This window comes from Sus scrofa, chromosome 2 (genome assembly GCF_054392235.1).
Source record: "Sus scrofa isolate SSC_HxYL_T2T_F1_AM1 chromosome 2, Sscrofa_HxYL_maternal_Yorkshire_Landrace_v2.0, whole genome shotgun sequence".
NCBI classification, from domain to species: domain Eukaryota; kingdom Metazoa; phylum Chordata; class Mammalia; order Artiodactyla; family Suidae; genus Sus; species Sus scrofa.
The window spans coordinates 87,454,643-87,470,535 of record NC_139384.1 but is presented as its reverse complement, the minus strand read 5'-3'; the positions used below and the strand labels follow the sequence as shown (position 1 = coordinate 87,470,535).

Here is a 15,893-nt window from a genome sequence, read left to right as displayed (position 1 = left end):
AAGCCCACCCGCACTGTCCTCCTTCCAATGGGTGGTCCCACTGGTCCCCAGGCGCTTGATGTTTTCAGTATAAATATATCCCAAATACTGCACAGGATAGACTTGGAATAAATTTTAATTTAGCAAAAATACATTGAATTTTGTAAATACTATTAATAATAAACACTTGTTCTTTATTAAAATATTCACTATTCACTTAGTTTTAATAGGTAAACAATATTCATTAACATAAGCATTTATTACTAGGTAACATAGATTAATGCTTCTCATATATGAAAATACATAGAAGTTTTAGTATAAATACATCCCCAATACTGCATGGTATATACTTGTAATGAATTTTAAATTAGTAAAAATAGAATTTTCTAAATATTAATAATGAATATATTTTTATTAACATATTTTATTGACCAAGTAATTTTTTTTTGGCTGCATTCGGTGCATATGGATTTTCCAAGGCCAGAGACTGACTCCAAGTCTCAGCATTTTCTAGACGTCAATCCTTGTTTTTTATTAAAATATTCACTAAGGGAGTTCCCGTCGTGGCGCAGTGGTTAACGAATCCGACTAGGAACCATGAGGTTGTGGGTTCGGTCCCTGCCCTTGCTCAGTGGGTTAAGGATCCGGCGTTGCCGTGAGCTGTGGTGTAGGTCGCAGACGCGGCTCGGATCCCACGTTGCTGTGGCTCTGGTGTAGGCTGGCGTCAACAGCTCCGATTAGACCCCTAGCCTGGGAACCTCCATATGCTGCGGGAGCAGCCCAACAAATAGCAAAAGACAAAAAAAAAAAAAAAAAAAAAAAAAAAAAAATCACTAAGGAGTACCCACTGTGGCACAGTGGGTTAAGGACCTGGCATTGCTACAGCAGTGGTGTAAGTCACAATTAGGGGGATTGGAATTGCCCCTTCCCTGGCTAAGAAACTTCTATATGCCACAAATTGGACCAAAAAAAGAAAATAGTAATAATAAAATATTCATTAAATAAAATTCTTAAATAAATAATACTTATTTTTAATAACATAAGCGTTTATTACTTATTAGGTAACAACAATAATAATAATGTTTCCAAGGTGTGACAATCCATAAATTTTTAAAGTATAGCCCAAATATTGCATGGGCTATACTTTAATTAAAATTTTCATCATAAGTATTAAAAATTTATTGGAGTTCCCATCTTGGCTCAGCAGTAACAAACCTGACTAGGATCCATGAAGATGTGGGTTCAATTCCTGGCCTCACTCAGTGGGTTAAGGATCTGGTGTTACCGTGAGCTGTGGTGTAGGTCGCAGACATGGCTCAGATCCCACCTTGATATGGCTGTGGGGTAGGCCAGCAGCAGGAACTCCGATTCTATCCCTGGCCTAGGAACCTCCATATGCTGCGGGTGTGGCCCTAAAAGACAAAAAGACCAAAAAAAATGTTTTAAATTATTTTCTAAATAACAATAGTAAAAAGGAGTTCCTACTGTGGTACAGTAGGTTAAGGATCTGGTGTTGCCACACTGCTGCCCAGATTCTATCCCTGGCCCAGGAACTTGCATGTGCTAGAGGTGCAGCCAAAAAAAAAAGTAAACACTTGTTCTTTATTTCAAATAAATTACTTATAAGTTAATGCTAATAAATGTCTAATGTATGAAAATACATAACTTTAAAAAATATACGTATATCCCAAACGTTGCATGTACACTTGTGCTAAAGATTTTACCAGTTAAGGAGTTCCCACTCTTGGGCAGTGGGTTAATGATCAGGCTTGTCTCTTAGGAGGCACTGGTTCAATCTGGTCCAATCCCTGGCCCAGAGCAGTGGGTTAGGGATCTGGCTTTGCCCCAGCTGTGGCACAAGTTGCAGCTCCAGCATGGATTTGATCCCTGGCCAGGAAACTTTCTTATGCTGTGGGGAAAGTCAGGAAAAAACAAAAAGATTTTACCAATTCAAATAAAACATTTATATACTAATAATGCTCATAATTAACAAGCAATACACACTATTTTTAAAAACAAACTTTTTTTTCTTTTTTGGCCACATTCATGTCATATTATATTCCTGGGCCAGTGGTTGAATCTGAGCCACAGCTGCAAACTATGCCACAGATGCGGCAACGCCAGATCTTTTAACTCACTGTGCCAGCCCTGGCCTGGAACCTGTACCTCCACAGCCACATGAGCCACGGCAGCTGGATTCATGATCCACTGAGTCACACCAGGAACTCCTAAGTAATATTAATGAGTAAACAACACTTCATTAACATAAGTGCTTACTACTCACGAGGTAACATTCATAATAAATAATGGTTCTAACATATGAAAACACATAAAACTTTTAGTATATCCCAAATACTGCATGAGATATACTTCTGCAGATTTTTAAATTTATAGTAAAAATATATGTAATTTTCTAAGTAATATTAATACTTGTTCCTTATTAAAATATTCACTAAGGGAGTTCCCGTCGTGGTGCAGTGGTTAGCAAATCCGACTAGGAACCATGAGGTTGCGGGTTCGGTCCCTGCCCTTGCTCAGTGGGTTAACAATCCGGCGTTGCTGTGAGCTGTGGTGTAGGTTGCAGACACAGCTCGGATCCCGCGTTGCTGTGGCTCTGGCGTAGGCCGGCAGCTACAGCTCCGATTCGACCCCTGGCCTGGGAACCTCCATATGCTGCAGGAGCGGCCCTAGAAATGGCAAAAAGACCAAAAAAAAAAAAAAAAAATTCACTAAGGCGTTCTCACTGTGGCACAGTGGGTTAAGAATCTGGAATTGTTGCAGCTGTGGCATAGGTCACAGTTGGGGATGGGATGTGATCTCTGGCCCAGGAACTTTCATATGCCATGGGCAAAAAAAATGGTAAAAACTTGTTATTAAAATAAATTACTTATTAGTTAATACTGATAATAAATAATGTTACTAACATATGAAAATACGTAACTTTTTAAAGTATACATGTATCCCAAATGTTGCATGTACACTTGTGCTAATATTTTACCAATTACAGAGTTCCCACTGTGGCACAATGGGTTAATGATCCAGCTTGTTTCTATAGAGGCGCAGGTTCTAGCCAGGTTTGATCTCAAGCCCACTGAGGTGGGTTAGGGATCTGGCATTGCTTCAGCTGTGGCACAGGTTGCAGCTCCAGTTTAGATCTAATCCCTGGCCTGGGAAGTTTCATATGCTGTGGGGGCAGTTGAAAAAAAAAGATTTTCCCAATTAAAAGAAAACATTGATTTACTAATGCTCATAATTAACAAGCAATACTTCCTATTCTTAGTAGGAAACAAATCTTATTTTCCTTTTTTGGCTGCATGAGTCATGTGGATGTTCCTGGGTCAGGGGTCCAATCTGGGCCATAGCTGTGAACTATGCCACAGGTGTGGCAACACCGGATCCCTTAACTCACTGGGCCAGGCTACGGATCAAACCCACACCGCCACAGTGACCCAAGCCCTGGCAGCTGGATTCTTAATCCACTGATCCATACTGGGAACTCCTCACTAAGTAATATTAATGAGTAAACAATTTTTATCCTTCATTAACATAAGTGTTTAACTCACTAGGTAGTATTAATAATAATGCTTCTAAGGTATGAAAATAATTTTTTTAGTATAAATATGTTCCAAATACTGCATCGGATATACCTGTACAAAGTTTTAATTTAGTAAAAAATACAAGGAATTTTCTAAATAATATCCATAATAAATACTTGCTCTTTGTTTAAATATTATTCATTTAGTATTATAAGTAAATAACTTATTCTTCATTAACATAAGTGTTTGATATTTACTAGGTGACATTAATAATAAATAATGCTTCTAACATATGCAAATGCATAAAACTTTGAGTAAGTATATCCCAAATACTGCATGGAATACATTTGTACAAAATTTTAAATTAATAGTAAAAAATACGTAATTTTCCAAATAATAATACTTTTTTGTTTTCTTTTTAGGGCTGCACCCACATAGCCTAGGGGTTCCCAGCCTAGGGACTGAATTGGAGCTGTAGCTGCCAGCCATAGCTACAGTCACAGCCATAGCGGATCTGAGCTGCATCTGCAGCCTACACCACAGCTCATGGCAATGCTGGATCCTTAACCCACTGAGCGAGGCTAGGGATGGAACCTGTGTCCTTATGGATACTAGTCAGATTCCCTTCTGCTGAGCCATGATGGGAACTCCAATAATACTTGTTTTTTATTACAACATTCACTATGGGAGTTCCCGTCGTGGCTCAGCAGTTAACAAACCTGACTAGCATCCATGAGGGCACAGGTTCAATCCCTGGCCTTGCTCAGTGGATTAAGAATCCGGCATTGCCATGAGCTGTGGTGTAGGTCAAAGACGTGCTCAGGTCCCAGGTTACTGTGGGTGTGGTGTAGGCTGGCAGCTTCAGCTCTGATTTGACCCCTCGCCTGGGAACCTCCATATGCCTCTCAGGTGTGGCCCTAAAAAGATAATAAATAAATAAAACATTCACTATGGAGTTCCCACTGTGTCACAGTTGGGTTAAAGACCTAGATGTGCCACAGTTGTGGCGTAGGTCACACTTGGGACTTGAATTTGTTCCCTGGCCAAGGAACATCCATATGCCTCAGATTTGGCTGAAAAAGAAAAAAAATATTCATTAAGTACAGTAAGAAAATACTTTTCTTATTACTGATTAGGTAATGTTAATAATTAATGTTTCTAAGGTATGAAAATATCTGAATTTTTAAAGTATATCTTAAATATTGCATGGGATATGCTTATACTGAAATTTTTATTATTATAATAAAATTATTTTCTAAATAATAATAGTAAAAACTTGCACAGTAGGTTAAAGATCTGGTGTTGCCACATTGCTGCTCAGATTTGATCCCTGGCCAGCGAACTTCCATGTTCTGTGGGTTTGTCAAAAAAAAAAAAGTAAAAACTTGTTCTTTATTGAAGTACTTATTAATAATAATAAATAATGTCTAATGTGTGAAAATACTGTACTTTAAAAAATATACGTATATCCTAAATGCTTCATGTACAAATGTGCTAAAGATTTTACCAATTAAGGAGCTCCTGCGTAGGGCAGTGGGTTAATGATCAAGCTTGTCTATTAGGAGGCACTGGTTCAGTGTCGGTTCAATTCCCTGGCCCAGCGCAGTGGGTTAGGGATCTGGTTTTGCTGCAGCTGTGGCACAGGTTGCAGTTCCAATTCCAATTCACTCTCTGGCCCAGGAATCTCCAAATGCTGTGGAGGCAACCAGAAAAAAAAAAAAATTTTACCAGTTCAAATAAAACATTTATTTACTAATGCTCTTTTTTTTTTTTTTTTTTTTTTTTTTTGGTCTTTTTGCTATTTCTTTGGGCCGCTCCCGCGGCATATGGAGGTTCCCAGGCTAGGGGTCGAATCGGAGCTGTAGCCACCGGCCTACGCCAGAGCCACAGCTACGCGGGATCCGAGCTGCGTCTGCAACCTACACCACAGCTCACGGCAACGCCGGATCGTTAACCCACTGAGTAAGGGCAGGGACCGAACCCGCAACCTCATGGTTCCTAGTCGGATTCGTTAACCACTGCGTCACGACGGGAACTCCTACTAATGCTCTTAATTAACAAGCAATTTCTTATTTTTAAAAGCAAAGATAATTTTTTTTTTCTTTTTTGGCCACGTTCCCATCATATGGATGTTCCTGGGCCAGGGGTTGAACAGCTGCCCCACAGCTGTGACAACACCCGATCCTTTAACCCACTTCGAGGGCCCAAGGATCAAACCTAAACCTCCACAGAGACGCACCACTACCGTTGGATTCCTAACCCACTGAGCCACCCTGGGAAATCTGTCACTAAGTGACATTAATGAGTAAACAATACCTGTCCTTCAGTAATAGGAGTGTTCATTACTTACTAGGTAACAATAATAAATGCTGCTTCTAACATATGAAAACACATAAAACTTTTAGTGTAAGCATATCCCAAATACTGCGTTGATACATTTGTACAAAATTTTAAATTAATAGTAAAAACTTTTTGTCTTTTTAGGTCCACACCCACAGCATATGCAGGTTCCCAGGCTAGGGGTCAAATCAGAGCTACAGCCACTGACCTACATCACAGCTCACCACAACGCCCCATCCCCAACCCACTGAGCAAGGCCAGGGATCAAACCCAGGGATCAAACTGGTCCTCATGGATACCAGTTGGATTAGTTTCTGTTGAGCAACTGACAGGCACTCCTATATGTAATTTTCTAAATGGTATTAATAATAGTTTTTTATTAAATTTTCTTTTGGTCTTTTTTTCTTTTAGGGCCACACCTGCAGCATATGGAGATTCCCAGGCTAGGGGTCTAATGGGAACTATAGCCGCTGGCCTATACCATAGCCACAGCTACAGGGGATCCAAGCCATACCTGCAACCTATACCACAGCTCATGGCAACGCCAGATGATCCTTAATCCACTGAGCGAGGCCAGGAATCGAACCTGCAACCTCATGGTTCCTGGTTGGATTCGTTTCTGCTACGCCATGACAGGCACTGTGAAAATACATAACTTCTTAAAGTACACATATATCCCAAAAGTTGCATGTACACTTGTGCTAAGATTTTAAGGAGTTTCCACTGTGGCGCAATGGGTTAATGATTCAACTTGTCTCTGTGGCGGCACAGGTCCCACCTGGATCGATCCCAAGCCCAGTGAGGTGGGTTAGGGATCTGGAATTGCTTCAGCTGTGGCACAGTTTGCTGCTCCAGTTTGGATTTGATCCCTGGCCTGGGATCAAATGCTTCCACATGCTGTGGGGACAGCTGGGGAGAAAAAAAGATTTAACCAATTGAAATAAAACATTTATTTTACTAATGGACATAATTAACAAGCAATACTTCCTATTTTTAAAAACAAACAGGAGTTCCCATTGTGGCTCAGTGGTAACAAATCCGACTAATATCCATGAGGATGTGGGTTCGATCCCTGGCCTTGCTCAGCGGGTTAAGATCAAGTGTTGCTGTGAGCTGTGGTGTAGATTGCAGGCTCAGATCTGGCGTTGCTATGGCTGTGGTGTAGGCCAGAAGCTACAGCTCCGATTTGACCCCTAGCCGCCTGGGAACCTCCATATGCTGTACCCAAGGCCCTAAAAAAAAAAAAAAAAAAGCTATGAACAAACAGATCGTTTTTTTCTTTCGGTTACCCCCTCGTCTTACAGATGTTCCCATGCCAGAGGTCAGAGGTCAAATCTGAGCCACAGTTGTAATCTATGCCACAGCTGCAGCAATGCTGGATCCTTTAACCCACTGTGCCAGCCTGGGGATAAAACCTGCTACCTCCACAGCAACCCAAACCACTGCAGTTGGATTACTAACCCACTGATCCACACTGGGAACTCCTCACTAAGTAACATTAATGAGTAAATAATACTTATTCTTCATTAACATAAGTGTTTACTACTCACTTATGTAACAATAACAAATAATGCTTCTAAGTATGAAAATAGATAAATACTGCAAATACACTTGTGGGAAATTTTTTTTTTTGGTCTTTTTAGGGACACACCTGAGGCACATGAGGTTCCCAGATTAGGGTTCAAATCAGAGCTGTAGCCACTGGCCTACACCACAGCCACAGCAATGCCAGATCCGAGCCACGTCTGCAACCTACACCACAGCTCACGGCAATGCTGGATCCTTAACCCACTGAGCGAGTCCAGGGATTGAGCCTGTGTACTCATGGTACTAGTCAGATTCATTTCTGCTGAGCCACGACAAGAACTCTGAAATTTGTTTTTTGGGTTTTTTTTTTTTTTTTTTTTTGCTTTTTGGTTTTTTTTAGGGCCTCACCTATGGCACATGGCAGTTTTCAGGGTAGGGGTCAAATCAGAGCTACAGCTGCTGGCCTACACCACAGCCACAGCAACCCGGGATCCAAGCCAAGTGTGCGACCTACACCACAACTTACAGCAACACTGGATCCCCGACCTGCTGAGTGAGTCCAAGGATTGAGCCCTCATCCTCATGGATACCAGTCAGATTCATTTCCGTTGCACCTCAATGGGAACTCCCAAAATTTTAATTTAGTAAAAAATACATGGAATTTTCTAAATAATATCTATAATAAATACTTGCCCTTTGTTAAAATATTATTAATTATACTAATAAGTAAATAATCCTTATTCTTCATTAACATAAGTGTTCCTTACTTATTAGGTAACATTAATAATAAATAATGCTTCTAACATATGAAAATGCATAAAACTTTTAGTATAAGTATATCCCAAAACCACATGGGACACATTTATGTGAAATTTTAAAATAATAGAAAAAACGTCTTATTTCCTGATTTTTTTTTTTTTTTTTTTTTGTCTTTTTACCATTTCTTGGGCCGCTCCTGAGGCATATGGAGGTTCCCAGGCTAGGGATCGAATCGGAGCTGTAGCCGCTGGCCTACACCACAGCCACAGCAACTCAGGATCCAAGCCGAATCTGCAACCTACACCACAGCTCATGGCAACGCCGTGATCCTTCACCCATTGAGCAAGACCAGGGACCAAACCCGCAACCTCATGGTTCCTAGTCGGATTCGTTAACCACTGAGCCACGACAGGAACTCCAATTTCCTGAATAATATTAATAATACTTTTTTTTTTTTGGCTTTTTAATCCTGCACACTCAGCATATGGAAGTTCTCAGGTTAGGGGTTGAATCAGCGCTGCAGCAGCCAGCCTACTACTCCATAGTCACAGCAACCCTGCAACCTATGCTACACCTGCAGCAATGCCAGATCCTTTAACCAAATGTGAGGGCCCAGGGATCAAACCTGAACCTCCACAGAGATAAGTACCCCTACTGTTGGATTCCTACACTGAGCCACACTGCTAAGTCCATCACTAAGTACTTTTAATGAGTAAACAATACTTATCCTTCATTAACATGTGTGTTCCTTATTAGGTTATTACCTAGTAAGTTACCTAGTTAATAATTAGTTATTATTAATGCTTCTAACATATGAAAATGTATAAAACTTTTAGTATGGGTATATCTCAAATACTGCATTGGATACATCTGTACAAAAATGTAAACTAATATTAAAATATATGTACTTTACTAAACAGTATTAATAATACTGTTCTTTACTAAATTTTCACTAAGAAATTCTTGCTGTGTCGCAGTGGGTTAAGGATTCAGCATTGCTGCAGCTGTGGTGTAGGTTGCATTTGGGGCTTGGTTTCTATCCTTGGCTTGGAACTGCTATATGTCATGACTTCAGTCAAAAAAAAAAAAAAAAAAAAAAAAGTAAAACCTTGTTTTTTATAAAGATAAATTACTTTTGGAGTTCCCGTCGTGGCGCAGGGGTTAACGAATCCGACTAGGAACTGTGAGGTTGAGGGTTCAATCCCTGGCCTCGCTCAGTGGGTTAAGGATCTGGCGTTGCCGTGAGCTGTGGTGTAGGTCGCAGACGCGGCTCGGGTCCCGCGTTGCTGTGGTTCTGGCGTAGGTTGGTGGCTACAGCTCCGATTAGACCCCTAGCCTGGGAACCTCTATATGCCGCAGGAGCGGCTCAAGAAAAGGCAAAAAGACAAAAAGGAAAAAAAAAAAAGATAAATTACTTTTTAGTTAATAAATAATGATTCTAATGTATGAAAATACATAACTTTTTAAAGCATATGTCTATCCCTAACATTGCATATATACTTGTGCTAGATTTTTGCAATTAAAATAAAATATTTACTAAAAATGCTTATAATTAACAAGCAATACTTTATATTTTTAATAGCAAACAGAATTTTTTTTTTTGGCTGCACTTACAGCACATGGAAGTTCCGCAGACGGGTATTTTAATCCAAGCCACAGCTGCAACCTACAATGCAGCTGTGGAAACGCGGGATCCTTAACTCAATGAGCCAGGCTGGGCTTGAACCCACACTGCCCAGAGATGATGCTGGATACTTAACACACTGTGCCACAGCCGAAACTCCAGAAATCTATCGTTAGCAAAGTAATACTGATAATTAACAAACAATACTTCATACATTTAAAAGCAAACTGAAATCTGTTTTAAGTATATCTCAAACTTCAGAAGATTTAGTTCTACTACAATGAGATATACTAAAACTAAATTTCTTTCTTTCTTTTTTTTTTTTTGCCACCACTATGCAAAAGTTCCCAGGCCAGGGACTGAACATGTGCCATAGCAGTGAAAATGCTGGATCCTTAACCTGCTAGGCTACCAGGGAACTCCCCAAATTCATTTTAAGTGATATGCTTCATTAATGTACTATTAGTATGCTTAATAAATATATTGACAGTAATAAATAAAAGTTTCAGCACTAGTATATCCCATTCGATATCTAGGATATAATTATACTAAAATCTTACCACTTATTTTGAAATTCTAAATTACCTGGGCATCCTGTTTTCACTCGCTCAATCTGGCCACCGTACTCCTGGAGGGTCAAGACCGCTGTCCAGCCTGGGCAGTGGAGCCTGACAAGCTCCCTTTGCCCCCAGGCAGGTGCTGCGGGACCACAACTGCCTGCAGACACTGCTGCAACACCTGACTTCGCACAGCCTGACCATCGTGAGCAATGCCTGTGGCACACTCTGGAACCTGTCTGCCCGTAGCCCTCGCGACCAGGAGCTACTGTGGGACCTGGGCGCCGTGGGCATGCTGCGCAACCTGGTACACTCAAAGCACAAGATGATCGCCATGGGCAGTGCTGCCGCCCTGCGCAACCTGCTGGCCCACCGGCCCGCCAAGTACCAGGCAGCTGCCACTGCCATCTCCCCTGGCGCCTGTGTGCCCAGCCTGTATGTGCGCAAGCAGCGGGCTCTGGAAGCAGAGCTGGATGCGAGGCACCTGGCACAGGCGCTCGATCACCTGGAAAAGCAGGGCCTTCCTGAGGCCGAGGCTGCCTCCAAGAAGCCACTGCCACCCCTGCGGCACCTGGATGGCCTCGCCCAGGACTACGCCTCTGACTCGGGCTGCTTCGACGATGACGATGCACCCTCTCTGGCTGCTGCCGCAGCCACTGCCACAGCCGAGCCTGCCAGCCCTGCCATGCTGTCCCTCTTCCTGGGCAGCCCCTTCCTGCAGGGGCAGGCACTGGCCCGTGCCCCCACTGCCCGCCGTGGTGGCCTGGAGACAGAGAAGGAGACCGGGGGGGAGGCAGCCGTGGCAGCCAGGGCCAAGGCCAAGTTGGCACTGGCAGTGGCGCGTATCGACCGGCTGGTGGAGGATATCTCTGCCCTGCACACCTCGTCTGATGACAGCTTCAGCCTCAGCTCTGGGGATCCTGGGCAGGAGGCCCCACGGGAGGGCCGTGCCCAATCCTGCTCACCCTGCCGGGGGCCTGACGGTGGACGGCGGGAGGCCAGTAGCCGAGCTCACCCACTGCTGCGGCTCAAGGCAGGGCACACCAGCCTCTCCAATGACAGCCTTAACAGTGGCAGCACCAGCGACGGGCACTGTCCACGTGAGCACTCGCGGCCCTGTCCTCTGGTCACACTGGCTGAGCACCGAGAGGGGCCTCCGTGTGGTCAGGCACGGCCTAGCCGGCTTGACCTTGGCCTGGCCAATGGCAAGCCTGAGCCGGCAGCCCGGGACACCACAGCTACAGATGCCCATGTGCGCACCATCAAGCTGTCACCTACTTACCAGCATGTGCCACTGCTTGAGGGCACAACCAGGGTGGGTGCAGGGTCCCTGGCCCCTGGGGCCCGTAAACAGGCCTGGCTGCCCACAGAGGGCCTAAGCAAAGCGCCTGAGAAGCTGGCAGTGGAGACGGCACCTCTCAGCCTGTCCCACTGCAGCTCCCTGTCCTCACTGTCCTCGGCCGGCCGCCCAGGGCCCAGTGAGGCTGGGGACCTGGACGACAGTGATTCATCCCTGGAGGGGCTAGAGGAGGCCGGTCCCAGTGAGGCAGAACTGGAGGGGGCCTGGCGGGGGCCAGTGGCTGCCTCCCTGCCCATGGCCATCCCGGCACCCCGGCGGGGCCGGGGCCTGGGGCTGGAGGACGCCACACCCTCCAGCTCATCTGAGAATTGCGTGCAGGAGACCCCACTGGTGCTGAGCCGCTGCAGCTCAGTCAGCTCACTGGGCAGCTTTGAGAGCCCATCCATTGCTAGTTCTATTCCCAGCGACCCATGCAGCGGGCTGGGCAGCGGCACAGTAAGCCCCAGTGAACTGCCCGACAGCCCTGGGCAAACAATGCCACCAAGCCGCAGCAAGACGCCACCGCTGGCCCAGGCACCACCAGGCGAGCGTGAGGCCACCCAGTTCAGCCTGCAGTGGGAGAGCTATGTGAAGCGCTTCCTGGACATTGCTGACTGCCGTGAGCGCTGCCGGCTGCCATCGGAGCTGGACGCAGGCAGTGTGCGCTTTACTGTAGAAAAGCCCGATGAGAACTTCTCCTGTGCTTCCAGCCTCAGTGCATTAGCTCTGCATGAGCTCTACGTACAGAAGGACGTGGAGCTGCGGCTGCTGCCCCCCACCTGCCCAGAGCGCAGCAGCGGTGGAGGTGGAGGCCCTGGACACCGGCGGCGGGATGAGACTGGTGGTCGCCTGGAAGGGCCACCATCCACAGACCAGGAGCTGGAGCTTCTTCGCGAGTGCTTGGGTGGGGCCGTGCCCGCCCGGCTCCGCAAGGTGGCCTCAGCACTGATGCCTGGCCGCCGTGCGCTGCCTGTGCCCGTCTACATGCTTGTGCCTGCCCCGGCCCGGGAGGACGACTCTTGCACTGACTCGGCTGATGGCACACCTGTCAATTTCTCCAGTGCCGCCTCACTCAGCGATGAGACGCTGCAGGGACCCTCTAGGAACAGCGGGCGTGTGGAGGGGGAGAAGCCTGCAGGCCGCGCCACCCCCTCCAGGCAGCCTACTGGGCACCGGCACAGGGCAGGAGGTGTGGGCCGCAGCTTGGAGCAGCCCCGGGGGGCTGGCAGAAGCCGGGCAGGGCTGGACCTACCCCTCCGCCGGCCCCCGAGCACCTGTGGGGATAAGGATGGCTCCCGCCCAGGCCAGGTGCATGGGGATGGGGCCCGGCAGTCTCTGTGCCTCACGACACCCACTGAGGAGGCTGTGTACTGCTTCTATGGCAATGATTCGGATGAGGAGCCATCCACAAGGGTGGCAGCAGCGCCCCCGCGGAGGGCATCGGCAATCCCTAGGGCAGTGAAGAGGGAGCGCCTAGTTGGGGGCAGGAAGGAGGTGCAAGCTGTGCCCAAGGCCGCGCCCAAGGCCGCACCACCTGCCCGGGCTCAGCCTAGCCTCATCGCAGATGAAACACCACCATGCTACTCCCTGAGCTCCTCAGCTAGCTCCCTCAGTGATCCTGAGCCCTCTGAGCATGCAGCCAACTGGTCCCGAGCCCGTGAGCCAGGGGTCACCAAAGACCCGGGCCCAGGGGGCAGGAGGGATGGCTCCCCCAGTCCTCGGGCAGAGGCAGAGCTGCTGCGGCGCTGCATTGGCTCAGCCATGCCCAGGCGCCAGCCCCAGGTGTCCGGCCCCAGGCGTCGCCAGCCCCAGCCCCAGCCCCAAGCTGCACAGTCAGAGGAGCGGCCGGCAGAGGGGCCCCGGGAGCTGGGAGAAGAGGCGGCGGGCTCCGACCGAGCCTCAGACCTGGACAGTGTTGAGTGGCGGGCCATCCAGGAGGGCGCCAACTCCATTGTCACCTGGTTGCACCAGGCCGCAGCAGCAGCCACCCGAGAGGCCTCGTCTGAGTCAGATTCTGTTCTGTCCTTTGCATCGGGGCTGTCAGTGGGCTCCACCTTACAGCACTCTCTGCACAGGAAAGGGCGACGGCCAAGGGCAGAAGGCCAGGCAGGCAGTACCAAGCGGCCAGAGAAAGGGGACACGGCCCTTGCCCAGCGCAGCAGCGGCCCAGAGAAGCCACGTGGCACTCAGAAGACTGCATCAGGGGTGCCAGCTGTGCTCCGGGGACGGACAGTGATCTACGTGCCCAGCCCAGCCACCCGGGCCCAGCCCAGAGGTGCCCCCGGCCCCCGAGCTGTGCCGAGAAAGATGGGAGCCCCAAGCGCTGTGCAGCCAGCAGCCCCTGGCCCTGGACAGCAGCGGTCTCGGAGCCTGCACCGGCCAGGCAAGATCTCGGAACTGGCAGCACTGAGCCCCCCTCAAAGGAGCGCCACGCCACCGGCCCGCCTGGCCAAAACCCCTTCATCGAGCTCCTCACAGACCTCCCCCGCCTCCCAGCCTCTGCCCAAGAGATCACCCCCGGCTGCCCAGGCTACAGGGCCCCTGCCTGGCCCTGGGGCCTCTCCAGTGCCCAAGACTCCTGCACGAGCCCTGCTGGCCAAACAGCACAAGACACAGAAGTCACCCGTGCGGATCCCCTTCATGCAGAGGCCTGCCAGGCGGGGGCCGCCACCACTGGCCAGGGCAGCCCCGGAGCCAGGCCCCAGAGGCCGGGCAGGGTCTGAGGGAGGCCCGGCCACTAGAGGGGGCCGCCTGGGTCTGGTGCGTGTGGCCTCCGCGCGCTCCACCGGCAGCGAGTCCTCGGACCGCTCTGGTTTCCGGCGGCAGCTGACCTTCATCAAGGAGTCGCCCGGCCTGCTGCGCCGTCGACGCTCTGACCTTTCTGCACCGGAGGCCCCCACCCCCGCCACCCAGGCCGGCTCGCCCCGCCGTGGCCGGCCAGCACTACCCGCCGTCTTCCTCTGCTCCTCGCGCTGTGACGAGCTGCGGGCCCCCCGGCAGGCCCCGGCTTCCCAGCGTCCCCCCGCAGCCCGGACAGGCGCCGGCGAGCGGCCGCCCCGACGCACAAGCTCCGAGAGCCCTTCCCGCCTGCCAGTCCGCACGCCGGCAGCCCGGCCCGAGACAGTCAAGCGCTATGCCTCCCTGCCTCACATCAGCGTGGCCCGCAGGCCCGACGCCGCCGCACCCAGGCCCGTGGTGGACGCCGCTCGCCGCAGCAGCGATGGGGAGGCCCGGCCGCTGCCCAGGGTGGCCGCGCCGGGCACCACGTGGCGTCGCATCCGGGACGAGGACGTCCCGCACATCTTGCGGAGCACTCTGCCCGCCACTGCCCTGCCACTGATAGGCTCCTCGCCCGAGGAGGGTCCGGCCGGCCCACCACAGCGCAAGACCAGCGACGCCGTAGTCCAGACAGAAGACTTCGCTGCCACCAAGACCAACTCCAGCACTTCCCCCAGCCTGGAGAGCAGGGCCCCCCCTCAGGCCACGGCCGGTGGCCCCACCTCTCTACTCGGCAGCGATGTCGACGGGCCAGGCCCCACCAAGGCGCCCGCCACCGCCCCCTTCATCCACGAGGGCCTGGGGGTGGCTGCAGGGGTCTTCCCCGCCAGCCGGCACGGCTCCCCCAGCCGCGCAGCCCGCGTTCCCCCCTTCAACTATGTGCCCAGCCCCATGGTGGCCGCTACCACTGACTCGGCCGTGGAGAAAGCCCCCGCCCCCGCCCCCACAAGCCTCCTGGAATAGCGGCCAGGGGTGGCCTTCCAGAACATCCTCTACAGGCTCAGGGCCCGTCTGGCTGCCCAGAAAGTGGTCCCAGGACCCGCTTGCCCGCTGGGGCCCCCTGCCCTCCGGGCCTCACTCCCGCCCGCATGGGCTTCACACTCACTCGTAGACGCTTGCTTCTGTGCCGAGGGGGCTCAGGAAGTGAGCTGTAGGCCAGACTTCGAGTCCCCGCCACGGAGAGCCCAGGCCCCAGCCTGAGGCTGTCCTCATTGGTGCCCTCCTGGGCTCCCGACCTCCCGGGGCTCAGCATCAGCTCGACACTTACCTCCCCTTATCCTCCTCTCTCGACTGCTGCAGGGCCGACAGTGCCCGCCGTGGTCGGGGGCGGGGCTGGGGAGGGCGGCGCCAGAGGGAGCTGCTAGCTTGGGGGTGAGGCAACGCAGGCGCAGGAGGAAGCCTGTAATTACGGGCAGGGCCGGGTAATTTGTTAATTACGGTTTAGCCAGTTTGTT

The 15,893-nt window shown here is 49.8% G+C and overlaps 1 protein-coding gene and 1 long non-coding RNA gene across 3 annotated transcripts in view; one reads left to right on the top strand and one right to left on the bottom strand.

Annotated features, from left to right (window-relative positions):
- The window catches only part of APC2 (APC regulator of WNT signaling pathway 2), a gene marked incomplete in the record, with an annotated part of 28,880 nt that extends 13,420 nt beyond the window's left edge, over nucleotides 1-15,460 (top strand). The window contains 1 exon segment of the mRNA NM_001206431.1: nucleotides 10,458-15,460. Within this exon segment, the coding sequence (NP_001193360.1) occupies nucleotides 10,458-15,402 (4,945 nt within the window).
- LOC110259375 (uncharacterized) lies at nucleotides 98-15,748 on the bottom strand. 2 transcript variants are annotated; one of them, XR_014837927.1, is made up of 4 exons: nucleotides 15,707-15,748; nucleotides 6,370-6,494; nucleotides 5,023-5,208; nucleotides 98-1,888 (listed from the first exon to the last, which is right to left on the bottom strand). It is a non-coding gene; the product is annotated as an uncharacterized LOC110259375 (long non-coding RNA). The 2 variants fall into 2 exon arrangements; XR_002341706.2 differs by lacking the exon at nucleotides 15,707-15,748 and having other exon boundaries at nucleotides 6,370-7,019.
- Nucleotides 15,749-15,893: the final 145 nt, after the last annotated feature.